Raw genomic sequence first — 27,611 nt, forward strand, 5'->3', positions numbered from 1 at the left:
GCAGGAAGATGTCACCCCCCACCAAGGACCCGTGACTGGCCCCAAGATAACCAACACCTCCAGTGTGGAGAAACGCACGCGGGGATAAGAAAGAAGAACGGACTCCAGCCCGCATAGGCACAGGGGCTGCCACTGCCTGCCCGGGGACCTGGCCGGGGGTACCTCCCCACACAGCACTTCCGGGAGACCGCCACCGCCCCAGGCACGCGAAACCTGTGTGCCAGGCCCACTGCCAGGGGCCGACAGCACGGGGTCACCCGGCTGTCGCCAGGTGGAGGGGGCGCCCTGAGGTGTGACAGACGCAGGCAGGAGCCGGGCGTAGGGAGGGCCCAGGGGCTCCGACGGGAGGAGAGCTGTGAGCTGCAGGGCCGGGCAGGGACCGAAGAGGCAGCTTGGGCGCCAGGAAACACACTGGGCTCGGAGGCTCCTGCTGGCTTCGTTCCCCGCTCAGTTACTAAGTGACAGAGGCAGGACCCTGCCCGCCAACCAGGGCACCTGCTCCCAGCCACAGAGAGCCGCAGTGGGGGCACCTTTCCAGACCCAGCCGGCAAGCTCCTGCCAAATCCAGGCGTTGGGCAGGGACTGTCGCCACACCCTCCTGGAGCAGGGCCACGTGGACGCCAGAGGCACAGCTGGCTGCCGCTCCGGACACGGCCGCCAAGGCCGAGACCAGGAGTCCTCTGAGCCGAGTTCTGCTCGCAGCCACCTCGCGAGGCCGCAGAGCAAGGGCAACTGACAAGCGCCCTGGACCTCACGAGGCCAAAGAGCGAGAAGGTTCACACACAGGGAGCCCCGCCAAGGAGCCAGCTGACGTACCACTGAGCCCCAAACACCCACCAGGCCAGGCGCTGCCACCCAAAGGTGACGAGGGGAGGAAGGAAGGAGAGGCGACCCGCCGGGGCGGGCAGCCCACCAGCCTCACCCCCGCCTCTCCCTCCAGCAGCGGGGATTGTACCAGCAGCGAGAACCACACTCTGAATAAAGCAGCGAAGGCTGCCCGCGGATCCATCGGGGCATCCCTGGGACCTATGTCAATGCAGACTTCTATACTACGGGCTTGAACTGCTTGGCCCTCTCACCAGAAGCAGGAGGCACTTCTTAAATTTAAAAACCTATATTTTAGGAGGTCATGAGGTCTTAGGAAAACGGTAAACCACCCAGGAACTCTTAGCAGCATGCTGGTGGATCTAGGGACTGGGCAGGAAGAAGTTTCCTGGAAACAGAAACCAACTGGACTGACTGCCCTCAGCCTGAGCAACGAACACCAGAGGACTTGAGATGCAGGAGGGACACAGGAGGACAGAGGATATACCCCTCGCTTTTCACCGAGGGGAGAGAATCCTGCAAGAAATCCCACCAGGAAAAAGGGGAGGGGAGCTGGGCCCAGCCTGTAGATGTGCAACTCCTGGTCCAAGAACAGCAGAGCAGAAGCAGAGAGGGCACGGCCGAGCTCACGCCACGAAGCCACACCACCCTGATGCCAAAGCCAGGCGTCACGAGAAAGGGAAACTACAGACCAGCATCCCTCTTGGCTGCAAATAACCTCAACAAAATAGGAGCTATACCCCAGGGCCAGGTGGGATTTACCCCGGGCGTGGAAGTACATCAACCTCTGTACTCTGTCCCCTCAACAGGCCAAAGAAGAAAATCACACAATGCAAAAGCAGCTTTAACAAAACCCAATACCCATTCACAATAAAGATTTTCAGCACAAAAATAAGAACAGAGGTGAACTTCGTCAATTTAAAAAAGAACATCCACAAAAAAACCCTAAAGCTAACATCACACCCATGGTGAGAAGCTTGAGGCTTTCCTGCTAAGATCAGGGGCAAGGCAAGGATATGCCCTCTCATCCCTGCTCTTCAACACCATACTAGAAGCCCTGGCTAATGCAATAAGACAAGAAAAGGAAAGGGTACAGATCGGGAAGGAAGACATAAAACTGCCTTTGCTCAAAGGTGATGTTATCGTCTACGTAGAAAATCCAAAAGAATCAACGACAGTGACGGCAACCCTGGAACTAACACAGCAGCTACAGGAAGGCTGCAGGATGAGGGTATGGCTGTACATCAGCACAGAGCAGACAGAAGTCAAGTGCAAACCCCTCAGAGTGGCTAGCACATCACTGAAGGAGGAGAACGAGGCTGGAGGCCCGATGCCACGTGGTTCAGGACTGACTCTCACGAAGACGCAGCTGTCAAGACACTGCGGTGCCACTGAGAGAGCAGACGGGGAGAGCGTGGGACGGAGCGGAGCGGCCGCTGGCCTCGGACGAATCAACAAAGACGGCTCAGCAGACAGAGGCAGCCCTGCAGCAGACGGGGTGGGGCAGCTGGATGTCTGCACACGGAGAAATGAATGTAGACGCAGACCTCACTCCCTCCACAAGAAGTAACCAGAAAGAAACCACGAACCTACAGGCAAAACGCACAGCCACAGAACTCCTATACGATACCGTGAGGGTAAATCTAGGTGAGCTGAGGCTTGGCTTTTAAACACAACACCGAAAGCACGACCCATGAAAGGAGAAATGGCTAGGCTGTTCTAAGAGCCTGAAGCCCACTCTCCTGCACCCCCATCTGCCTCCCACCTACGATTACGTGACCCACTCTGGGTCCCCGAGGCGACGGGGACGCCGATTCTGGCCCCACAACCCTGCCCGCAGGACGGCGCAGGGAGAGCAGCGAGCACGGCAAGGAACTCTGGGAGGGGGCGTCAGGACCACGTCGCAGCCAGCTGGGGTCTAAGTGACCTGGGGGGCGTGAGATGGGAAGTGGTGGGTGTGGTGAAGATCCGGTTGCGGACCCCGCCCCCTGCGATGCCCCAGCAGCGGCCCAGGGTATGGTGGCTGCGTGGCGGCCGTGCGTCCACAGGCAACCGAAACCTGGCAGGAAGACTGATGGAGCCTTGAGCACAGAAACGCACTCGAGCCGAGGATGCGGACGCGGACACCCTGGGCAGGAGGAGCAGAGAGAGAGGCCAGAGCGTCCAGGATCCAGGAGCGAGACCTGAGGAACCTCGGCGTCGAAAGGCCGGGCTGAGCGATGCTGAGTGAGGGGCAGAGGGGCAGGCAGCACCGGGACAGCTGGGGGACTCATCCGCTGGGCCCCACACTGCTGCGGGGGGCAAGCAGGAGAAAGATGCCCTCAGACGGCCCGCGGACGGGGCAGAGGTCGCCTCGCCCACACCCTGCCGCCCCCACCTGCCGACCCGGGAGGGGCGCTGCCTCTGAAAGAGCCGGTGCTCCGAGGCCTTGCCGGTGCCTGGGGGGCTGAGGAAGAGAAATGCCACGTGGGCCACCTCTGTTCTCTGAGCGCCCGCAAGGGCCCCCAGGAGGGAGGACGAGAGTGGCCGGCAGAGGGTGGAAAGCATGGGGAGGGCGCTCCGGGCAGGGGAGCTGCCCCCGCCCCCGGGGGTGGAGGCTCAGGGCAGGCACTGCACCAGCAGCCACGGGGCATGGAGCGGTGGCACTCACTGTGTATTCTGCATGCTTTTTTCCATACCATTTCATCCACTTCCTGAACTCTCGGTCCATGGTCTGCAAGGGAGCCGAACCAGACAGCCCGTCAGGAACCAGGCAGCTGGGAGGGCACCCACGGCTCCCCAAGCCCCCTTCCTCCCCTCGCCCGCCCGCTCCGGGGTCCCTGGCAAAGGCTCCCAACCACAGGGAACCCGAGTCAGCGGGCGTGCGAACCACAACTCTAAACACGTTCCTGTGGGGATGACACCGCTCAGACGTGTGCTCTCCCCAGACCCTGCCGCCCCCCAGGCAGACGCTGGCGCAAGGGTGACGTCAGCTGACCCCACGGTGCTGGGGGAACTCCCCTCCCCTTGACCCCTGGCACAGGCCACGCCCTCGCCCCACAGGCCACCACAAACCAAGGTTGGAAAGAAAAGCGACAGATGCAACCGTGCCCAGGGCCCAGAAGCGCTCACCTCCGCGTACTTGGCCGGGATGTCAGCTTTCTCGACACCATAGTGATGTTTGCAGTTGGTAGCCGCGGCGACCTGCAGCACAACCTGGCCCACTCCTTCAGAGAGAGAGAGAGAGAGAGAGAGAGAGAGAGAGAGAGAGAGAAAGACAGCAGCAGGTGTCAGATGTGCACTGTGACAGAGGCCACACCCCAGCCACTGGGGCGATGGCCACAAGGTCACCAGGCAGAGGCCACGGGCTCTCAGCAAAGGTGCCCGAGCGCTCTCCGAGGTCACAGAATGTGTTCAAATGCCCCAGGCCGTGGGCTGAGCCGCCACCAGGGGACAGCCATCTGGGTTCCACTTCATCATCCAAGGACAACACTCCACGGCCCCCCAACCAGAATCCGTCCTTGGTCCACGGCCCCGTGTGGCATTAACTGTCCAGACACAGACCCAGCTGTGTGAGACCCAGGAACCCCTTGGGAAGGCTCCCGCCCGCCCCGGACACACCACGGTTCCACTACACGGCCAGCTCGCATCCTCAGCCGAGTCTGAAGCGGGCTCAGAGAGGGGGCGGGAGAGCCCCACACCACACACGCCAGCAGGATGGAGGCAGAGTCTGCGGGCATTTAGGCTTCATGACAAAAGGAAGCTTTTTAAATGGTCTCTCCTTGAACTTAGATCAGTTGCACTTTAAATAAAGTGTCAGGAGCCCCTTGATTTCCCATTTTGAATAGAATGTACTCCAACGATGAAAACAAACCTCTATTCAGAAACACGGGGTAAACACGGGAAAGGATGTGCGGTCCCTCCCAGGGGACAGGGGGAAGGTGTGGAGAGCTGGGCCTGCAGAGGCTGGTGCTTCTCAGAAATCATAAGCCTTCTGACACTAGGGGAATTTTACAGGCTTTTAAAGGAATGACCTTTGAAGTACGTGCATTCTTATTAAAATACGAATCGTACACTTAAAGAGGACTTAAACCGACGATGACACCACGAAAGAAGCCATCTTCGTCCCCATCTGCAGGGCGCCTACCCGGCGGAGACGGGGCTTTCGGGGCTGTGAGCAGGTCACATGGGGCGGCAGAGATGCCCCAGCGGGCTCTGCTGGGGGTTCCTGATGGAGCCGCCCAACGACATGCCAGATAGCACCCCCGTCAGCCCGTGACCTCACGGGTCCCACCAGGAACCAGTCAGCCCGATGCTTACTCAGGCAGCACGGCGTGCCGCGTGTGCGCCTGCCAGGCCCTAACCCCAGGAGTCTCCACTCTGTGCGGAAGGACGCCCCGTGAGCAGGCAAGGGGGCCGCTTGGGCGGTGAGTGCGGGCAGGGGGGAGGAACCGCCAGCAAGGTGGGGGCTGGTCCACCTCGGTGGTCCCTGGGGCCACCTGTGGGCCAAGAGCCAGGAGCAGCCCCAGGCCGAGGAGCGAGGAGGGAGTGCAGCCACGAGGCCTGGGCGCACAGGGAGCAGGGCTCTCCTCTCCGCAGCAGCAGGCACGGGGGGTGGGGGGAGCGGGGGACGGGAAGCAGAGCTGCAGCTCAGCACTGGCGGCTGGGCAGAGCCCACGGACCTTCTCAGGCTGGCTGAGCAGGAGTGAAGGGGCAGGTTTCTGGGCACTGGAAAGGCAGGCTTGGTTTGCGGCCTGCCGGGTGGGGGGAGGGGTGTGCTGACTAGGACTGCAGGGTCAGGGCTCCCCCACTGCCTAGCACTTGCCCCGGACCCCTCCCGGCGGGCACACGGGCTTGGCCCACACTCACCGCTACCCAGGTCCACAAACAGGTCGTCCTCGGTCATCTTGATCTCGTCGATCATCTGGGCGACCAGGTCGAAGGAGGTCTCCCCGTACACCTCCGGGGAGAAGGGCTCGTAGTTGTTGAGTTTCTCGGGGTCGGTCACCGAGTGGTTGTAGACCTGCTGCAGGATGTGGCGCAGGAGCCCCGTGGACGGCCGCGTGTTCAGCTTCATGGGCTGCGTGGTGCCCTTCCACTGCGGCACAGGGGGCACCAGTCGGTCCACCTGGGCCCCGCCCCGCCGGCCGCGCCACTGCCCCCAATGGTGACGCGTGTGCGCGGGAGCGTGTGTGTGAGCCTGTGTGTGGATGTGTGTAGTATGAACCTGCGTGCACGCGTGTACCCGTGCGGGGGTGCGTATGCACACGTGTGCACCCCTGGACCCAAGCAGTGTGAGCTCCCCAGCACAGCTCCCCTCTCCTAGCTGGTCTGTCCCAGCGCCCAGAGTGCCCGAGGGGTGGGTGAAGGATGGAGAAGGCCCAGGAAGGCTACCCGTCACCCGCCTGCCTGCTGTGGCCCCCAGGGGCGACCAGGGCCCGGGACCCCTTTGGAAGTAACGAGGTCACTCAGTTCCGACTGTCTGCATCACAGCGGCTGCGGTTCCCCGCCCCCGCCCCACTACATGGTCCAACGCCCTGGGGTGCTGCAGACTCTGCACTCCCAGGGCCTCAGGGGTCGGGTTGAAGCACCCAAGCGACTCGACAGGCAACGGGGTCCTGAAGCACAGCGTGGGCCCGGAGGAGGAGGCGGGCCCAAGGGGCAGGTGAAGGCCACATACCAGCTGGTGGATGCTGTCGATGGCCCGGTTGTACTTGTCACAGAGCCTCTGCATGCTTTCGAAGCTGAAATAGGCAGGGGATAGCCGCTGGCCACTGCCGAGCTCGGAACAAGCCACTGGGCCTTGTGCGAGGGGGAGAGGTCCCAGGGGCATCATGGGGCCTCGAGACCAGAGCGGAGGGGTCGGCTCACGGGTCAAAGCCTCGGGCAGCGGCGCCCTGCAGGCCTTGGGTGAGGAAAGGGCTACGCACAGCCATCCATCCGCAGAGAGAGGCGGGCGGGACCAAGGCTGCCTCACCCCCAACCCGTGGCTGCAATGCAGTCCCACCGCCCCAGGGCTGGGCCGCCCCTTCCCTGTCCTAGCCGGGGGGAGCCTCCATGTTTACCCCTCGGCCTAACTTGAGTGGGCGGGGCGACAGCCGGGGCACCGAGGGCCACGTGGAGGCAGACGGGCTCCTGCTCTATTGGTCGGGTGGAAGGGGATGACAGCCGACAGCCCGGCTCTGCAGAGAGTAGGGTCAGCACCTCCCCCCTCACGCCGACATCACTTCTGTTTACTACACCTGTTTAAGTTTCTGACACTTTCACAGATATAAGCAGCCTGTGTTAGACGCCTAACAAGGGAGTTGTCAGGAGTTTTTAACAAGACTAGGCTCTCCCAAACACCAAGGGAATGAGTTTTCAACGGAATCCCCTAACCCAGGGGTACCCCCGGGGCGGTATCTGGGGCCATTTGTGGTTGTCACCAGTGGCATTGAGAGATGGGGCGGGGGCTGCCTGGGACGGCCCCGCGGAGAACGACCTGCCCGATGCCCGCAGTGGGCGGCTGTGCCTGGTGCCTGCGCCGCACAGGGGAGGGGCTGTCACTCGGGGGCTCGTCCAACACCCCCTACAGGCAGGGCAGCAAGACGGCTGCTTCCCAGTGAGACGCCAGGACCCCGGGGAACCCAAGGATGCACACAGGGGTGCAGGGAGCGCCCCCCGCAGCCCCTCCCCACCTGCATCTTCGAGACCCCCCAGCCCTCGACCCTGGCCCTGGAAGGACTCTAGGAATTTAAGTGCACCTTCCTTCCTTCCTAACGGAAGTAAAAGAATTCAACTGGGACCTGTAACCATATGGCAAGTTCAGTTTCCTAGAATGGCAGCTGCAGCTGAAAAGCCAGAGATCTCGAGCGGGAAAGAGCAGGCACGGCTGAAGCCTGTGAAACTCACACACAGACACACAGAGAGGGCTACGCGGCTCCAACACGCTGGGAGCAGGCTGACACGCCGCAACAAGGCAGGAAACCCACGTTCCGGGGGAGCTAACCACGGGCACAGGCACGAGGGGTCCAGCCCAGCACCGGGCCGCGGGGTCCCGGGGAGCACGGCCCAGCAGCCACCCGAGTGCAGTGTCTGTGAGTGACATGCCCGCCCCTGGCCCCAGGCACCCACTCTTCGAAATGGAAGGGTGCACGCGATGGCCAGTCCATTTCCAGCTCCTGTCTTCCTACGCAGGCCTCAGGGAGAAAACAACGCACTAGTTCGCAACCTCACTTCCTTGTGTTCTGACTTCTACACCTCCTTCAAAGCCTCTGGCTACACCCTGGAAGAGACCTTTTCCTGGGAGGATGAGCAAGACAGAAGCTCAGGGGAACCTGGGCACCCTGATCCCTGCCGGGATCCACCCGACAGAGGAGCTCGGCCCTCTGTGCCGGCCCTGCCGTCACAGACCCTGAGGTCACACGGGTCGCTGGGGTGGGCGCCGTCAGACCGCCCCCTGCCCTCGCCCAGCCCCACGTCCTTCCAGTCTTTCCTCAACCGGCTGAACACGGAGGGAAGAACACCAAACCCCCACCTGCAAGCACCTTGCACCAAAAGCGCCCTTAAGCACCCCGGCTGCTCTAGGCCGGGCCCACGGCACTCAACCGTCATGAGACATGAGCTGCACGGACCTCAAGACCATCATTCAAGGTCAGCGGCCACAGCCGCCCTCACCCCAGGGGCAGGAGGCGTCCTCATCAGGGGTCAGGACCCACGGATGCGCTGGCCGCCCGAGCCCGTGTGGCCACCTGTGCCGACGCTGCGGGGGTCTGGTTGCTCTGGACGAGGGGCCAGCACGGGTGGCCTCTTGTCACAACAGCAAGTACTGATGACTGAACAGGGAGGAGGGGGAGGCAAGGGGGTGGGACCAGGGGCTGACTGAGGCTGGGAAGGCCGGCCAGGACCACAAGTCCTCCAAATGTGGAAGTGAGCCCACGTGAGCAGGTCTGGCAGCAGGGCCTGTGCGGGGCTCGAGGGCGCCTCGGGGCCGCGTTCTCTGCCACGAGCAGCTACCTAAGCCGGAGCCTGCGTGCCACCTCGAGACTGCCAAGGACGGAGACAGGCAGGAGCGTTTCTCAAAGAAAAACAAAAAAAATTCCAGGCAGGCATTCCAGACACGGCCTCGCCCTTCCCCACCCACAGGACTCTCCTCGGAGACCCAGGATGTGGCTGTAGGAAACTGCTAGACGCGGCCAAAGCCAAGTGAGACCTTGACCAGAGCTGGGCAGGGCCCAAGGCTCCCCAGGCCAGGCCGCCGGCGCTGGCAGCTGCCTGCCGTGAAGAGTGACTCCTAACTTGGGGTAGTTTCACACACACACCAATCCCAGTTGCTGCAACGTGCAGTTTCCAATTATGTCCTCACTCTGACAGCCTCTGCCAATATTGGATAAACATTTCCTACCAAAATAACTCAATGCTGGCTCTGAAAGGAAACTCTAAAAGGAACTTTCCCATCAGCCTGCAGCATCGAGGAAGATCTAATTATAGGCTGTGTCCACACACGCTGAGCCCGTCCCAAGTGCAGACGCAGCCCAGGCAGAACCCGGCTTACCTTTTGGTGTCGTAGTCGATTAAAACATAATTCTCCATAGCGAGCTTGAGATCTGGGATTTCTTCACAGACCCACCTGAAACACAAAGAAAACTAGTATTAGTGCTATATTTTTTACTCTCAACACTGTTCTTAAACACTGTTTACTCTACAAATACAAAAACAAAACATCCTCATTACCCAACTCAAAATGTGAAAGAGTGAAGGGAGGTGTTACTTCAAAACAAAGGCTGTGAAGTTTACAATGCTGTCATTACAATGATGCTGTCCTTATGAATTACACAAGTATTACGTTGCTTCAAGTTCCAACAATGTTGTCCATTGGGAGCTAAATGGACTTAATGTGTTACAGGGTCTAGGAAACCAAATCAGCTCAAATCAGGGAGTCTGAAAAGCAACGTATCCACCAGAAATGAAAGGGAACTATTATTTGAAGAATTAACTAATCCCAAGACAAACAACGGGGCTTCTTCAATAAACCCACTGAAGGAATTCCCTGGTGGGCCAGGCCAGTGGTTAGCACTCCGAGCTTTCGCTTCCAAGGGCCTGGGTTCGATGCCTGGTTGGGGAACTAAGATCCCAAAAAACAAAAACAAAAACAAAAAAACACTGCAAGGGAAAAAAAGAGATGGAGGGGGAACCTGCAGACTGAAAGACAAAAATATATCCACCAAACCCAAGGTGTAACCCTGATTGGATCCTGATACAATCTTGAGAAAAGTTGTGAAAGAGGAGTCATCACTACAGAACTTATAGAGAAAAAAAGGAAAATAAGGGATATTATGAAAAATAGCATGTCAATAAACTCAACAACTTGGGAGAAATGAACAAATTCCCTGAAAGACACAAATTACCAAAACTGACAGAAGAAGAAACAGAACATCTGAATAGCCCTATACCTATTACAGAATGTGACTTCCTAATCAAATACCTCCCACAAAGAAACTCCAAGCCCAGGTAGCTTCGCTGGTGAATTCTATGGATCACTGGAGAAGTAACACTAATCCTTTTCAGCTTTATGAGGCCAACGTTACCCTGACAGCAAAACCAGAGAAAGACAAAGCCTTGTAAACATAAAGTCATCACGAGGAAGGAAATCTACAGACCAGTATCCCTCACAAACACAGACACAAAAATCCTTTAGAAATATTAGTAAACTGAAGTCAGCAATACATCTTATTCACGTAGAGTTTATCCCAGGAATGAAAAGTTGTTTAACATTCTAAAACTAGTCACTGTAGGGACTTCCCGGGCGGTCCAGTGGTTAAGACTCTGTGCTTCCACTGCAGGGGGCATGGGTTCGATCCCGGGTTGGGAAACTAAGACCCCACATGTCGTGTGGCACGGCCAAAACAAAAACAAAAACAAACCAGTCACTGTAATTTACCTCATTAAGAGAATAAAAGAGAAAAAAAGTCATACGATCGTCTCAAAAGATACAGAAAACGTACACGACGAAATTCAATTCCTATTCACATAAAAACTTTCAGGAAACCAGAAACAGAAAGAGCCACCCTCCACCTGATGAAGGGCATGGGGTCGTGGTGGAGCTGCTGTCTCTCAGCAACAAGCCCGCTGCTGCCTGGGGCTCTGCCAGGAGGGGTACAAGGAGACCACAGGCCTGGAGAGGAAGGAGAGCCGGCTCTCTTGTGCCACCTGGGTCCCTGTGTCATCCAGCCAGACTGCCTCATCCAGCAGCAGGTAGTTTTCTCCATCGTGCAGACCCCAGGCCCCTCCAAACACACACACCGGCCCTAGCCACTGGTGGCCGGTGCTCCCACGTCAGGGGTCTGGCTCCCCTCCCTGTGAGACCCGCCCAAGCTCACAGTCACCAGGGCAGCTGAGCAGTGCTGGCTCCTGTGTGTCATCCCCCCCAGCCCCCGGCTCCCTCAGACCCAAGGGCCTCTGGAGTCACTGCCCCCATGGTCATCACAGCCTCTCCACCTGGGCCTTCAGGGTGAGCGCCTTCACTGCTGGCGAGCTCTTGTCCAGCACACCTGCGTTCCCTTGGGAGGCCCCTAGCACAGAAGGCAAGGGCCCCCGCAGCCAGCACCAAGCTGGCAGTGCAAGCCTGCGCTCCCCAAGGATGGGATGGGCAGGGACCTTCAGCCTTCTACCACAGGTCCTGAACAGCACCACAAGGCAGGAAAAAGGAATGCACAGCATAAAGACAGGGAAGGAAGAAGCAAAATTGTCCCTACTCACACACACATGACTCAATACACAGACCATCCTAAGGAATTTACAGAGGACCTACCAGAACTCATGTGAATTTAGCAAGGTCACAGGACAAAGATCAACTATATTTATGAATGCCAGCAACAAAGAATTTTAAAAAGGAACAATTTTTTTTTTTTAATAAATTTATTTATTTATTTTTGGCTGTGTTGGGTCTTCGTTTCTGTGCGAGGGCTTTCTCCAGCTGTGGCGAGCGGGGGCCACTCTTCATCGCGGTGCGCGGGCCTCTCACTGTCGCGGCCTCTCCCGTTGCGGAGCACAGGCTCTAGACGCGCAGGCTCAGTAGTTGTGGCTCACGGGCTTAGTTGCTTCGCGGCATGTGGGATCTTCCCAGACCAGGGCTCGAACCCGTGTCCCCTGCATTGGCAGGCATATTCTTAACCACTGCGCCACCAGGGAAGCCCAAGGGAACAATTTTACTTTATTTTTTTTTTAATTTTATTTATTTATTTTATTTATGGCTGTCTTGGGTCTTCGTTTCTGTGCAAGGGCTTTCCCTAGTTGTGGCAAGCGGGGGCCACTCTTCATCACGGTGCGCGGGCCTCTCACTATCGCGGCCTCTCTTGCTGCGGAGCACAGGCTCCAGACGCGCAGGCTCAGTAATTGTGGCTCACGGGCCCAGCTGCTCCGCGGCATGTGGGATCTTCCCGGACCAGGGTTCGAACCCGTGTCCCCTGCACTGGCAGGCAGATTCTCAACCACTGCGCCACCAGGGAAGCCCAAGGGAACGATTTTATATGTTACTTAAAATAACATTAAAACGTGGACTTCCCTGGTGGCCCAGTGGTTAAGAATCCGCCTGCCAACGCAGGGGACATGGGCTCGAGCCCTGGTCCGGGAAGATCCCACATGCCGCGGAGCAACTAAGCCCGTGTGCCGCAACTACTGAAGATCCCACATGCTACGGAGCAACTAAGCCTGTGCACCACAACTACTGAAGCTCACGCTCCCTAGAGCCTGCGTTCCGCAACTACTGAGCCTGCAAGCCACAACTACTGAAGCCCACGCACCTAGAACCCATGCTCCACAACAAGAGAAGCCACCGCAAATGAGAAGCCCCCGCGCCACAGTGAAAAGTAGCCCCTGCTCGCCACAACTAGCGATAGCCTGCGTGCAGCAATGTAGACCCAACAAACCCAAAAATAAATAAATAAATAAATGTAAAAACAAAAACAAAAAAACAACATTGAAACGTAAATACTTAGGGATTCTCTTAATGAAAAATCTGCAAGACCTCTACATTGAAAACAAAACATCACTGAGAAAAATTAAAGACAACATAATAGTAAATATATAAATAAACAAACAATACTCATGGAATACAAGACTAAATATTGTTAAATCTCCTCCTCAAACTGAACTGCAAAATAATTCCTATGAAAAAGTCCAGTAGGCTTTTTTCTGAGTAACAGACAAGCTGATTCTCAAACTGACATACAAAGGCAGAGAATCTAGAATAGCCGAAATAGTCTTCAAAAATAACAGCACTGTTTCAAGATTCATACTGCCTTAATTTGAGACTTAATGTAAAGCTACAGTAACCAAGAGTGGGGTATTGGCAGAGAGGTGAACGAACAGATCAATGGTACAGGACATGGAATCCACAGATAGACTAAATTTTAACAGCTGATTTTTGACAAAAGCACCAAGGCAATTTGATGGGGAAAGGAACATCTTTTCAACAAATGAGGCTAGAACGATCGAATATTGAATGGAAAAAAAAAATCTTGACCCCCATAAACACAAACCCTCATCAGACATAAACAAAGATTAATTCACAATTGATCTTAAACCTGGATGTAAAAGCTAAAACCACAAAGCTTCCTGAAGAAAACAGGAAAATAACTGCATGACTCTGCAGGCAAAGATTTCCTGGATATGACCCAGACGACCCACCAACAAAGAATAAATTGATAAGTTAAAAACTTCCACTTATCAAGATGCCATTAAAGCCGCAATCAGCCACACTATGCATAATACGCTATCTCACTAGGCACTCAGTCGGAATATGTTAATAATTTCTATAACTCAGTAAGAAGACAAACAACCCGTTCTCAAAAAACAGCACAGCGCTTCCCTGGTGGCGCAGCGATTAAGAATCCGCCTGCCAATGTAGGGGACACAGGTTTGAGCCCTGGTCCGGGAAGATCCCACATGCCGCAGAGCAACTAAGCCCGCGAGCCACAACTACTGAAGCCCGCACGCCTACAGCCCATGCTCCACAACAAGAGAAGCCACTGCAACGAGAAGTCCGCGCACCGCAACCAAGAGTAGCCCCCACTCACGGCAACTAGAGAAAGCCTGCGCGCAGCAACAAAGACCTAACAGCCAAAAATAAAAATTAACTAATGAATTAATTAAAAAAAAAAACACACACAAAAAAACCCAGCACAAACTCTTCTCCAGGGGAAAAACCAGAGCTCTCTGGAGCAGTGGCCGACTCTTGCGCTGGGACACAGCAAATTCAAGATGACTCTGGAGCATCTGGCGGCTCCAGAAAGTGAGGATGTGCTCAGAGTGGGCGGGGCCAAGTCAAAGGGACTGGGCACAAACACAAAGAGCCCCCCAGGCCAGCACAGGAACAGCGTGAGGAGCAAAAAAAGTAATACAGCAGCGGGGTATGACCCACAGAATGAAGTCAATGCCTGAGGAGGAACAGCCCTTCCTCACAGAAAAGTTCCAATTAATAAATGGTGGGAGAATGACGGAAACAGAAAAGCACCTTTTGGGACTTCCCTGGCGGTCCAGTGGTTAAGACTCCATGCTTCCCCTGCAGGGGGCATGGGTTCAGACTATGATCCCGCATGCTGCGCAGCACGGCCCAAAAAAAAAAAAAAAAAAAAAAGCATCTTTCAAACGCCCCAGTAACTAGTCCTTGCAGTCCACCTCTGGATGCTAAAATCAGAGGCAAAAGTCCAAGAAGAAACAGGATATCTGCACAGGCTTCAAGTATTGGGTTGGCCAAAAGGTTCGTTCAGAAACCCGAATGAACCTTTTGGCCAACCCAATATTTCCCCCACGATTTTTATTAATTAAAAAGGGGAAAACAGTAACCTTACACTGGAGAAATCTGGAAGATACCACCTCAACCACGTGATCCAAGTTAATGTCATCATGGCAAGACATGTGGATGCCACATGCCTCTTGCTGTACTCAGAGCTCTTATCAGGAACACTTTTTTGTCAAATGCTTTTTCTGCACCCATTCCATACTATTTGGAAGCAGACCACACGTGACGTTTTCATCCATAAATATTTCAGTATTTAACTGTAAAACTTATGGCTTCTTTTTTTTTAAACGTAAGTGGATGCCACTGTCACACCTAGGGAAAATAACACCAGGAATAGTAGAGAATTCCTCAAACTCATAGTGGGCATCTGTGAAGAACCTACAGCTAACATCACCTCAGTGGTGGAAGGCTAAATCTTTCCCACCAGGATCAGGGAAAAGGCAAGAACACCAGATTTCACCACTTCATTGCAAAACAGTCTTGAAGGTCCCAGGCAATTCAATAAGGTCCAGAAAAAGAAATAAAATCATGAAGCTTGTAAAGGAAGAAGTAACACTCTCCCCACTTACAGGTGATACAATTATTTCCACAGCAAGTCCCAGGAAATCTATAAAACTACCACTAGGATTGATGAATTAAGCACAAGGTCATGGTTAATACACAAAAATCAACAGTATTTTTACCCAGTAGCAGAAGGCAAATAGAACTTAAAATTTAACACACAATCCCACTTATGGTAGTGACAAAAGCATGAATGAGCTAGGAATAAACCTAACAAAAGGTTGTCCAAGACCTCCACACTGCAATGCCAGAGCTGCCAAAAGAAATGTTGAAAGGCCTAAGTAAGTGCAAAGGTATACCATGTTCATGGATTGGAAGACTCAACAGAGATGGCAAATCTCTCCAAGATGACCTACAGATTCAATTCCTAACTAAACTGTGCAAAAATCAACAAGCTGATTCGAATATTTACATGGAAATGCAAAGGAGATGGAATAACCAAAGCAACATTTCAAAAGAAGAACAAAGATGGAGGACTGACTCTGTCTGATTCCAAAGCTTACCATAAAGCTGTGGTAACCAAGGTTTTGTACTGTCCAAAGGACAGAGCCATGGATCAGCGGCACAGAACAGAGTCTAGAAATAAACCACCTGGTACACTGTCAACTGATCTTTCACAAGGGTGACAAGGAAATTCCACAGAGAAAGGACAGTTTCATCAACAAATGCTGCTGGAACTACTGGACGTCTGGCATGCAAAACAATAAACTTGAGCCCATACTTTGCACCACATGTAAATATTTATTCAAAATGGATGAAAAGATGTAAATGTAAAACCCAAACTATAAAACTTCCAGAAAACATAGGAGAAAATCTTTGTGACCTTGAGTTAGGCAAACACGTCTTAGCATGCAAAAAACCCACAAACCATAAAAAAAAAAGGTGATAAACTGGACTTCTATCAAAATTTAAGATATCTGCTCTTTAAAAGACAATGTCATGAGCGTGAAGAGACAAGCCACAGACCAGAAGAAAACATACCTGATAAAGGATAAATCACAATGATAAAGAATGCCCAAAATTCAATAATTAAAAAACAACCAGTTTTTAAAACCAGGCAAAAGATGATGAATGTCATCAATTATTAGGAAAACTCTCATAAAAACCGCAATGATACCACCACATGACTCCAACAGGACCAGCAAAAACAACGCAGTGAACATCACCTGCCAACAACGGGAGCCACGGGAGTGGTCCTGCACTGCTGCCTGCAGTGCCAAGTGGGGAGGCCCCTTTGGAAAACACTTTGGCAGCCTGTCTTCAAGCACAACCCAGCAATCCCACTCCCGGGTATTTACGCAGAAGGAAGGGAGATGTGTCCACACAAAAACCTCCGGGGGATGTTTACAACACCTTCATTTACAATTGCCAAAAATCGAGATCCACCCAAACATGTCTGTCATCTGGTAAACGAATAAGTGAATTGTGGTCCATCCTGCAATGATGCACTCCTCACGAATAAAAAGGAAAAACTATTGTTACATTTTTTAAAAATGTAAAATTCTAGAAAATGCAAAGTAATCCACAGCGGCAGAAAGCAGGTTGGGCTGCCCGGGACAGAAGGGAGGGAGAGGTGGCCGACAGAGGGCACAAGGAAACACAGGGGTGACTCCTCTGTACACTGGTACATGGGGACACCCACACATCCACGTCGGCCACTGTACACTTTCCACACATGCAGTCTCCTGCACTTCAACCACACCTCGACTGTGTCATGATAAACCCTAACGTGGAAAAGAGGAAAGTGGGTGGAGGTACAGGTGAAACAAAAGCAGCTGAGAGTCAGCGAGTGCTGGGCTGGGTGGCTCATCACACCCACTGCCTACCTCTGGGCATGTCGGAAATCCTCCAGGATAAAAAGTAAAATAAGAGGAAAAACAAAATAGGTTAACTACTCTCTTTGCCAGTGAACAGAACCCGTCTTCGGGGACACGAGGGAAGGAGGTGAAGTCGCCTGTGAGATGAGGAGCAGGCCTGCGGCTGGCAGGCACCGCCAACCCGGGAGGGGACCAGGCCTGGCTGGACAGCTGCAAACCCAGTCCTGACGCCCCGCACTGCAGGGACACCCCCTCCCTGCAGAAAGGAAGCAGGTGGGGAGGCCAACCCGCCCCCCGGAGCTCGCTCGGCTCCGGGGAGTGTGTGAGAACCCAGGCTGGCCGACTCAGTGCCCCCCGCCTAATCACACAGCCCCACTTCCTAACCAGCAGCTTTCTTTAAAAATAAACCATTATTATTTATTTTTTTTTAAAAGTTCACCTAGTTTCTTATTTTTTTTAAATTTATTTATTTATTTATTTATGGCTGTGTTGGGTCTTCGTTTCTGTGCGAGGGCTTTCTCTAGTTGTGGCGAGCGGGGGCCACTCTTCATCGCGGTGCGCGGGCCTCTAACTATTGCGGTCTCTCTTTTTGCGGAGCACAGGCTCCAGACGCGCAGGGTCAGTAATTGTGGCTCACGGGCCCAGTTGCTCCGTGGCATGTGGGATCTTCCCAGACCAGGGCTCGAACCCGTGTCCCCTGCATTGGCAGGCAGATTCTCAACCACTGCGCCACCAGGGAAGCCCCTAAACCATTATTTTTATGATAGATTACACCATTAACAAAAAAAAAGTAGATCCCAAATTCTCAGCACCACCCCTGGACAGGCCCACCCTGCGAGACTCACACCCATGATTTCACTCAGTCTTTCAGACAATCCTGCAGGAGGCCCTGCTCAGCCCCGAGAGCAGAGAAAACAATCTCAGGGAGTCTGAGGCCACTTAGCCACCAGGGGCAGGACAGGGCCTCACATCACAGCCCAGACCCCCATCCAGACTCCTTCTTGGGGCACTGCCAGCCCGTCCGCCCCAGGTTCAAGCGGATATAATGGCGTGTGGCCCAGGCAGTGGCTACACAGCTAAGGATTTTAAGGAACAATGCAGCGAGATGCCAGGGCCATGGTCACACACGTGCAACATCTAAAGCCAAGAGTGGTCGCAGGATTCCGTGCATGGGCCCCCGAGGGCACTCTGGAGGCCATCGCAGACCCTCAGGTCCCACGTGAGGAGACAGCCCACTAGAAACACAGCAGGCGGCCCTCCTCCCAGATCTCGCCCGGGTCAGCCTCCTGGGCACCCGGCCTCCTCTGCACAGCACAGGGCAGGCTCACAGAGGGAAGAGCAGCCCAAACCCAAAGGTCACAGCAAACCCCACGGGAGAAGAGTAAAACAAGGTGATGAGGTGAGAGGGGAGGGGGTCCCTCGGGAAGCTGGCCACTCAGGATTTCCAGCCTCTTCCACAGGAAGCCAGCTCACGAAGCACCAAGACCTGTCCTGGGTCACACTCAGAGGACTTGACCCCCTGACCCCACAGCCCCGCTTCCCAAGCCTCCTCGATGCTGACGATGCTGACGCGGATCAGCATGGCGGAATGGGGGAGCGCACGGCTGGGGGGCTGCTGGGAACTCAGGACTGGCCCACCCCGAGGCCCCGCCCCCGAGGCCCCGCCCCCGAGGCCCCGCCCCAGCAGGCGCCACACTCACCGGATGGTCTCGATGATTTCATGAGCAGCATCGTGGTGTTTGTCCTGAAAGACAATGGGACAGGGTTTAGAGCCGTCCCTCCACCCTCCGGTGATGGTGGCGACCAGAGGAGGCGGGTGCTGCAGCCCCCAGGACTCCCCGCCTCATTTCCCGACCCGCGGGACCTACCAGAGAGCCCTACCCACAGCGCTGGGGCCATGTCCTGCCACGTGGGACACGCTGGCTTCGGGAGCGCCTGTTCCTGCAGTGCCCTGCCGCCCAGCGGGCTGCGGGGAAGGGACCGGGACGGAGTCTAAGCCCCCGACCCTCCTTCCCCAGGACTTCCCCCGGGCGCTCCTGCAGCCTGGAAGCCACAGGCCTGGCTCTGAGTCCCTGAACCGCTGCAGGCCTCGGTTTCCATCTGTAAAATGGGGAAACACCAGTCGTGCAACCACCGGGAGCGGGCGAGCAGCGGTCCTCCCTCCCGGCCACAGCGGCGCTCTCCTAGCCCCACTGCGCCCGGCGGGCTGGCCTCGCCGCTTTCCCCGAGGAGCACGTCGGGGGTCGCTCTGGCCTTTCGCCGGGGTCTTGGCGGCCAGCTAACCCAAGACCGCGCAGAAACCAAGTGAGGACGACGCATCGTGTGGACGGTCTGTAACTCTAGACTGCACCTCCACCCCGCCAGTGAAGGTTTCTATCGCGGTGAGGAGGGGCCTCGAAGAGGATGCACAGCGAGAGGAGGGGCCGCGAAGAGCATGGGCTGAAGCTGGAGGTGAGACGGTCAGGCCCAGAGCTGCCAGCCCTGCCCCGGGACAGCAACTGCCCCTCTCAGCCCAGGCCACCATTTCCACGCTTCACAGTGGAGGACGGCAACGCGGGCAGAGCCCCTGCAGGCCAGGGCACGGATGCCCGGAAGGTCCCAGGGCAGGGCCCCCCATGGCGCAGCGTTCCTAACAGGTCAAACAACTCCGGAAACACCCTTCGTGTCCTAAGCCTCATCTTTGCAACAGCAGCCCTACTGAGATATAATTCACACAAACTGGGCCCCCGCTTCAAGTATACAATTCAGTGGGTTTTAATACATTCAGAGCTGGGCAACAACCATCACCTCTATCTAGTTCCAGAACATCCCATCACCCCATTAGCAGACGTGCCCCAATCCCCTCCCCAGCCCTTGACAACACTAATCCACTCTCTGTTTCTGTGGATTTGCCAGTTCTGGACGTTTGTAAATAGAATTACGATATGTGACCTTTTGCCCAGAGTCTTATTTTTTAAGGCAAAGGAAAAAAACCAATCTTCTATCGTTCTTAACAACATCCTCCAACTTACCAAGGATGGAGCAGTAAATATCCATTGAACTCACATTACTTAGACAAGGCTGGGGGCGGGAGATGGAGCATGTGCGGTCCAGCACAGGACAGCCCTGCAGACCAGTGGTTCCCAAAACGGGAGAACCGACCCGCAGCATCAGCGCCACTGCTGACCCAGAAACCCTGGGGAAGAACCACTGATCGGCCCCAAGGCCTCCTGGCAAACGTCAGAAAACAGTGAGGACAGCTAGGTTTGGAAAACAGTCTGGCAGCTCCTCAAAGGTTAAACAGTTAGCAAATGACCCAGCAATTCCTCTCCTGGTGTCTGCCCAAGAGAAATGAGAATATTCGTCCACACAAAACCCTGAACATTGGGCTTCCCTGGTGGCTGGTGGCACAGTGGTTAAGAATCCACCTGCCAATGCAGGGGACACAGGTTCGAGCCCTGGTCTGGGAAGATCCTACATGCTGCGGAGCAACGAAGCCCGTGCACCACAACTACTGAGCCTGCATGCTGCAACTACTGAAGCCCGCGTGCCTAGAGCCTGTGCTCCGCAACAAGAGAAGCCAACGCAATGAGAAGCCCGCGCACTGCAAGAAAAAGTAGATCCCACTCACCACAACTAGAGAAAGCCCGCGCGTAGCAACGAAGACCCAACGCGGCCAAAAAAAAAAAAACCACACACAAAAAAACCCTGAACGTTAATGTTCACAGAGGCGTGATTCACAACCGCCAAAAGGTGGAAACCACCCAAATGTCCATCAACAGATGAACGAATAAACAAATGTGTCCCTCCACACATTGAAATATTATCCATCCATGAAAAAGAGTGAAGCACTGACACTCACTAAAACGTGGACGGACCCTGAGAACACGATGCTCAGTGAGAGAAGCCAGACAGAGAAGGACACACAGGTTGTGATTCCATTGATGGGAAACGTCCAGAACAGGCCAATCCACAGAGACAGAGAGTGGGTTCCTGGTTGTCAGGGGCTGGGGAGGGGGATGGGAGGGATGCTAATGGGGATGGGGTTTCCTCTTGGGGTGATGGAATGTTCTAAAATTGGTAGTAGTGATGACTGCACTCAATGAATACATTACAAAGCAGGGAACGGCACGATTTAGGTGGATGAGGTGAAGAGTGTGGAAATTACACCTCAAAACAGTTATCAACAACAACAATAACAACAGGGACTTCCCTGGCGGTCCAGTGGTTAGGACTCTGTGCTTTCACTGCCAAGGGCCCAGGTTCAATCCCTGGTTGGGGAACTAAGATCCCACATGCTGCACAGCGCGGCAAAAACAAACAAACAAAAAAACCACAACAAAATCTACAGGAGGAAACGCACAGTATCGTTAGAAGCAGCCCCACCTCAGTAGGAAGATACTGAGCATCTCAGACACTCACACGGCCGACGGACTCTGTTCCTGCTCCACAACATTCAGTGAGTCCAGACAGACAGTCCTGGCAGCCCTGAATTCCCTGGGCTCCTGTACCCACTGAAAGCAGAGAAGACGCCACGCTGTCCCGCAGGGTCTGCTCAGAGACAAACGCACACAGCACAGTGTACAAGGTGCTGAGTAGTCACAGGGTGAGGAGGAGGATCTAGAACTTTCCACCAACGCTCTCCCGCGTCACACTCCTCCTGAGGGGAGCCGGCCCCCGTGCACTGAGGAGCCTCAGCAGCCCTGCGGAGGCCCACGTGCAAAGGAGCCACGGGAGGGGCCGCCTGGGAGCCAGGCATCCCGCCCGGTCCGGCCTTCGGATGGGGCAGCCCTGGCTGAAGCCCCTACTGCAGCCTCCGGAGGGACCCTCGGCCGGAATCCCCTCGCCCGCCCGCTCTGAATCCCTGCCCTCAGAAACCACGGGAGGTCATCAGTGTGCGTCGTCTCAAGCTGCTAAATTCACGTCCGCGTTTAGGCCGATACACTACCCTGAGAGCATGGCCCGTAAGAACAAGTCTTAGAGCCACAGGAGGATGTGACAGTACCCAGGAGAGTCTGATTCCGGTCACCATTGTGGAGTTACAAAACAGGGTGCGTGCTCTGAAAGGACCCCGTGAGCACGCGCGTGTGCCTGAGTGTGCGCCGCGTGGCTGCCCCGTGCCGGCTCGGGCTGCGCTCCCTCCCTCGGCGCCCCCAGGAGGCTGGACGCGCCCCAGCGACGCTCCTCCTGCAGGGGCGGCAGGGGCCCTCACGCAGCCCTGGCTGAGCCACCGCGTCTCAGGCCGCGTCACGCCGACCTGGGCAGACAGGGGCCTGGAACGTGGTCTCATCTGTGATGAGATGAACTCAAGCTTTCCCAAGCTTTACAACCAGAACGAAAGGAAGGGAACAGTTTACGACGTGCCTCCTACGATCTGGGGATGCTGCTTTAGGGACTGGCCAGCTTCCAGCGACCGTCCTGAGTCGTATGATTTAAGATGCCCTGATCACCATCGATGATTCAGAAGCTCTCACAGCTTCTCGGCTGTGGCCTCTTCTCCCTCACAGGCCTTCAGAACAGAGCGACGCCAGAAGCCGACCCAGAAAGGTCCGACTGAGAACAGCCCTGAGGAAGCCCGCGCTTAGGAGCACCCACACCTCCTCCCCCGGGGGAACCCTGGAACTCCGGGGTCTGAGGTCAGCCCTGGTCTCGCTGCACGGGACGCCCGGCCTCCCCGTCCCAGCCACAGCCCCGGCCCGCTGCTGGCTGCTTGCTGAGTCAGTGACTAACCCAGGCTCTTCTCACTGATGGCGTCAGAGCCTCCGCAGGAAGCCGCGCACAGGCTTAGCGGAATGCTGCTCACCACAGAGCCGGCGGCCTCACTCCGGGATCCTGGGAAAACAGCCGCAATAAGCACAACCGTTCCCACCTGAAAAAGCACCCTGTGCAGAAGCCGGAGGCTGTCATCAGGCCTGAGCCGCCACCAAGCCCGTCCCGTCCGCCCGCTCCCCGCCCCTGCCCAGCTCAGGTGAGGGCGGGGGCCGCCCACGGGGCGGGGGAGTCTGGCTGTCCCACTCGGCAGGCCCCTGCCTCCTCCTTGACCGTGAGGACAGGTGTGGGAACAGGAACTCCACCCGGACGCCCGCAGGTCTGGCTCTGCCCCCGCTTGTCCCCGCAGGCCCTGCGCCCGGCGTGAGGAGCCTGGACAGGGGGCCTCCTGGGCGCTGGCTGCCAGGGCACCGCCCACCCCTGAGCACGCAGGCCGGTTCACAGTGACAGGGGCACGACATCTGGAGACATCGTCCCTGGAGGACCCGGCGAGAGGCAGGGGGCAGAGACTAGGGAGGAGACAAGACGTGGACTCCGTCCTCCTCTTCCCACTTGCAGCAGGAAGACGCCGGGACCCAGGGGGCCTCCGAGGCAGGGGCATCACACCGGGACGAGCGTCAGAATCCCTGGTCAGAGTGGAGTTCTGGGGCCACCCGCAAAGTTTCAAAGTCAGCAGGTCTGGGCCCCAGGAACCCGCATTCCTAACCAGTTCCGGCTGGTGGGAAAGCTGCTGGCCCAGGGGCCCCCGGCCTGAAGCAAGCAGGGACCACACTCTCTATCACCGTCTGCTGAGGGCACGAGTGCCCAGGAGGTGCCGAGGGGGAGCACCCTGGGCCTCTGCCCGCGGTCCCCGCCCCCCAGCAGGCTGCAGGGGGCACGGCCTGCGGGCTGGGGGTCGCTGCCTTCTTCCCCGAGGCTCTGCACACCTCCGGGGCCCTGGGGTGGGGGCCAAGACAAGTGGGACAGAGCAGCCAGGATGGGATGCACGCACTGTTCCCCAAAGTGGAGAAGCACCGCGGGAAGAGTCAAAGGCAGGGGAGATGGAACACGGCGGGAGGTCTGCCGGCTGTCTCTCTGCCTCTCCCAGTGGCAGGGCTTTGAGAGCAGAGGTCTGGCTGGAGGAGTGGAAAATCCACAGAAGGCTCTCAGTCTGGGAGGAAAGCCAGGCGGGTGAGCAGAGGGCCCCGAGGCCCAGCGAAGGCGCTCAGCCTCACCTCTCAGCCCGCGGCCCCGCTGGGGAGCACCCAATCGCCAGGGAGAGGGAGCAGGGGGTGAAGGGGGAGGGGGAGGGCCAGCGCCTGCGGTGGGCCTGAGTATTCAAGAAGCGACCAGGTTTTCACTTGAAAATGAGTGCATCTCACATGGGGCGGGGGTGGCAGAGAGACTGGCTGTGGAGCATCACACGGGTCTTGTCCACAGTCAGCCCCGGACGTCCGCAGGCCCCCAGCAAGGGGGTGCTGCCTGGCCCCAGGACCGTACCGGAGGACAAGCCAGGCCAAGGAGGGGAACCGCCTGGTAAAGCGAGGCAAAGGAGAGAGCCAGGAAGGAGGCTCTCCTCCCACCGCTGACCCGGCCCTCTCCCCGCAGGGCCAGGCGACAAACCAGGCTGGTCTCGGGACTGAGCCGCGTCGCAAAAACCTGCCCACAAGACCGGCACTGCAAGGAACAGTCAACATGGGAAAACAGGAAGGGGCTGCCGGGACCCCATGAGGCCAAAGTCCAGCTGGAGGAGGAAGAGAGAAGAGGGAGCGGGCCCGTGGCTCCTGGGCCACGGACACGGTGCAGGACATGGTGGGCCCGTGGCCTGGACCCGGGCGGGTGGGACCCGCTGTGCACACAGGGGCCCCGATGACCAGGGTCCAAGGAAGGAGTCCTCACGAGGGAGAGGGGTCTAGAGCCTCACTGTGCCCACAGCGGCCCCTGGCCACCTGGACGAGGGTCAATGGTGCGCGCTGGCCCACTCCAGTGCCATGTGCTGTGAGCACAAGATGCACACGGATTTCTACGACATAGCGCGCACATGCACACACACACGAAGTAAAATTGCCCTTTACTAATTTTTTAAACGATACGTTGAAAACGTAGTATTTGGGCTATACTCAGTTATGTACAATGCTGTGAAAACGTACCTCGCCTCCTCCTTTTGACTTGTCACGTGGCTACCAGGAAGGCACGCGCGTGGCTCATGTACCACCTCACCTACCGCCGCACCTGCGGGAGCGTTTCCAGACCTGACCCTGAGCCTGAGCTCCACGCCTGGGTCCGCAGCTCACGGAAGCCAGTCTGCGCAGAGCCAGGACCGGCCGGGACGTTCTGCTGTCCGGGCAGCCGTCCTTCTGTAGGACGGGCACGGGTGTGTCCCCAGGAGGACGGGGCGCCACGGGGGCTCCAGGGGTGACAAGACCATTTCAGTTGCTTCAATCCAAACTAGCCCACCTGTGACAGCCCAGGCCGCCCAGCCACCCAAGGAGCCCCTGCAAGTGCTGAGCGCCAGACGCCGGGGGCCCGCGTGGAGCAGCCGTTGTGCAGTGACTCCGGTGGGACGGGGGAACGCGACGACCAAAAGTTCACCACCAGAACTTTTCTTGCCGTCACCAAAGAAAATGCTTTACTGCCACAGAGCAGTCCAGCCTGAGGCCAAGGCCGAGGCCGTGACGGGAAGGGAGGGAAAGCCCAGGGATGGAGGAGGCCCTTCCGAGGGGGCACAGCTGGAGAAGGACTCGCCCGGGGCTCCCCGAGCGAGAAGCGGAAGCATGGCCTCCACCCCGCAGTCTCAAAGGCCAAGGCAAGCCGCGCCCCCAGCCTTCAACTGTCTCCACTCCAGCAAGGGGTCCTGTTAGCACCGTATCAGTGCAACTGACGTCGCCCCACCCCAGGACCAAGCCAAACGAACGCCTCTCCAGGGGCCTCGAGACCCCACGACCTGGTCCACACAGATGGGAGCATCACTCAGCCATGAAAAGGGGTGAAGCCCTGACACTCACAACAACGTGGATGGACCCTGAGAACACGATGCTCAGTGAGAGAAGCCAGACACAGAAGGACCCAGAGTGTGTGATTCCACTGATGGGAACCGTCCAGAACAGGCAGATCCACAGACACAGAGAGTGGGTTCCTAGTGTCAGGGTCTGGGGCAGGGGACTGCGGGCCCTTTCCGCTGATGGAATGTTCTGGAATTAGAGGTGACGGTTGCACCGCTCTGTGAATATAGTAAAAGCCACTAAATTGTACACTTCATATGGGTGAGTCCTGTGGTGTGTGAATGCTATCTTGACAAAGCTGTTATTTAAAAAGACACAAAACCCACAAGACCCAGCGCGGCTCCTCCTCCCCTTGTCCCGCCTCTTCACCTGGTGTCTGTCCCAGACCAGGTGTGGGCCCAGCGTGTCCTGCGGCCCCAGCACCTGCTCCCTGGTGGGAGCCTCACTCAGCGCGCAGGGCGAGCGCAGAGCAGACGCCAGGGAGCCACCTGCAGACCAGGGGAAACGTGAGCCACCACCACCACGCGACGTGCAAATCCTTCCCGAGAGCTCCCCGCCCCGAGCCCCACGACTCCCGCCGTCCCCATGGGCACCACCCCGTGGCGGCCCCCCGGCCCCCAGCACACAGCCTGCAAAACCCCTTCCCCACCCGGGAAAAGACGCGTCAGGTTTTTAAGGGACAAGCGTTCTCAGAGATAACCTCTCTCACACACCGGCTGCCCGTGCACCTGGCGTGACTCTAACACGCTTTCCGGGCATCGGCCGTGCACCCCATGACTAACTGAGGGGATTCAAACGGAAGCCCCTCAGACATGAGGAGGCATCGTCATCCAAGGTCAATACTCAGTGAAGCACACAGCCTCCGACCTCCCAACTGCAGCTCCCGGGAACCTGTGACTCGGCAGCTCTGCCAGGCGCCATGGACAGGAAGAGGGCCCGGTCCCACACGGGGGCGCCGAGGAACAGAGCCCCGGGCCAGGCACCTTGACAGCGGCCGTGGGTGGGGAGACAGAGTCTGGGAAGGAACGACAAAGGCGGGCAGTGAGGGAGGCACTACAGAGCCATGCGTGAGCTGCGGAGCACCGCGGACAGACACCCAGCACGTCCTCTGTGAACACCCTTGGGACCGCTCAACACCACGGGTGCGGCAGGAGACCCGGCTGGTGGGAACGGCAGGGAGAGCTTGAAGGGAAAGAGAAGATGCCAAAGAGGCCTCCAGGCAGCGCCCTGAGTGGGAGGAAAGAAAAAGGACTGTCATCCCACAGCCAGGGAGACAAGGCGCACGCACTGGGGAAGAGCGCCAGGACCACGAGAGGAGGACACGGCAGAAAGAAAGAGGGAGGAGAGGGGTTTCCTGGGAGACGAGCGCCGGGCCCGGGACCCAGGGACGCGCAGACACAGCCAGTCGCACCCTACAGGTCCCCAAATTCAAAAGGGACGCCAAACACTCTGTATCTTGATTGTACCAATGCTAATGAAATCATTACATCGGTGCGTAGCTTTGTAAGATGCCACCATCGGGAGAAACTGAGTAAAGAGAATGTGGGATGTCTCCGTCTCATTTCTGACGGCTGTGCAAGAATCTACGATAATCTCAAAATAAAAAGTTTAATTAAGGAAAAAAGGATGCAGCTCCTAGAGGTAGATTGGGGGTGGGTCCCCTGCAGCTCCGCCACCTCCTGCCTAGTGAATATCCAAAGGGCCGGCCACCTCTGGCTCCTCCCACCAGGAACAGAGCACACAGGCGGTATTTGGATGTTAGGGACCAAAGTACAAAAGCTAACAGCCACGTACGTATGGAATATCAGGCTTTTCCGGTGATCCCTTCCTCTTTAAAGAGGCTACTTCACCCACAGAAAGTCGTCAAAGGGTTAACCTGCCTTCCACCTGAGCTCAGATTAGGCAGGACTCACACCAGCA

General features: G+C 56.6%; 2 protein-coding genes across 10 annotated transcripts in view; one reads left to right on the forward strand and one right to left on the reverse strand.

The window, feature by feature from the left end:
* DOT1L (DOT1 like histone lysine methyltransferase) overlaps positions 1-27,611 on the reverse strand; it is a 58,240-nt gene that overhangs the window by 26,533 nt on the left and 4,096 nt on the right. For 3 of the 8 annotated variants that reach the window (XM_057539826.1, XM_057539827.1, XM_057539832.1), the window contains exons 2-7: positions 18,663-18,706; positions 9,338-9,412; positions 6,485-6,548; positions 5,674-5,902; positions 3,937-4,031; positions 3,476-3,538 (exon numbers count right to left, since the gene is read on the reverse strand). In XM_057539826.1, the coding sequence (XP_057395809.1) occupies positions 3,476-3,538; positions 3,937-4,031; positions 5,674-5,902; positions 6,485-6,548; positions 9,338-9,412; positions 18,663-18,706 (570 nt within the window). Of the gene's footprint in view, positions 1-2,925; positions 3,117-3,475; positions 3,539-3,936; positions 4,033-5,673; positions 5,903-6,484; positions 6,549-9,337; positions 9,413-18,662; positions 18,707-18,830; positions 19,063-27,611 lie in introns of those variants that run through there. The other 5 variants (XM_057539828.1, XM_057539829.1, XM_057539830.1 and 2 more) reach the window with 5 other exon arrangements.
* Positions 1-27,611, forward strand: part of SPPL2B (signal peptide peptidase like 2B) — a 154,526-nt gene that overhangs the window by 21,031 nt on the left and 105,884 nt on the right. The window lies entirely within an intron of this gene.

This window comes from Balaenoptera acutorostrata, chromosome 2 (assembly GCF_949987535.1).
Source record: "Balaenoptera acutorostrata chromosome 2, mBalAcu1.1, whole genome shotgun sequence".
Lineage (NCBI taxonomy): Eukaryota > Metazoa > Chordata > Mammalia > Artiodactyla > Balaenopteridae > Balaenoptera > Balaenoptera acutorostrata.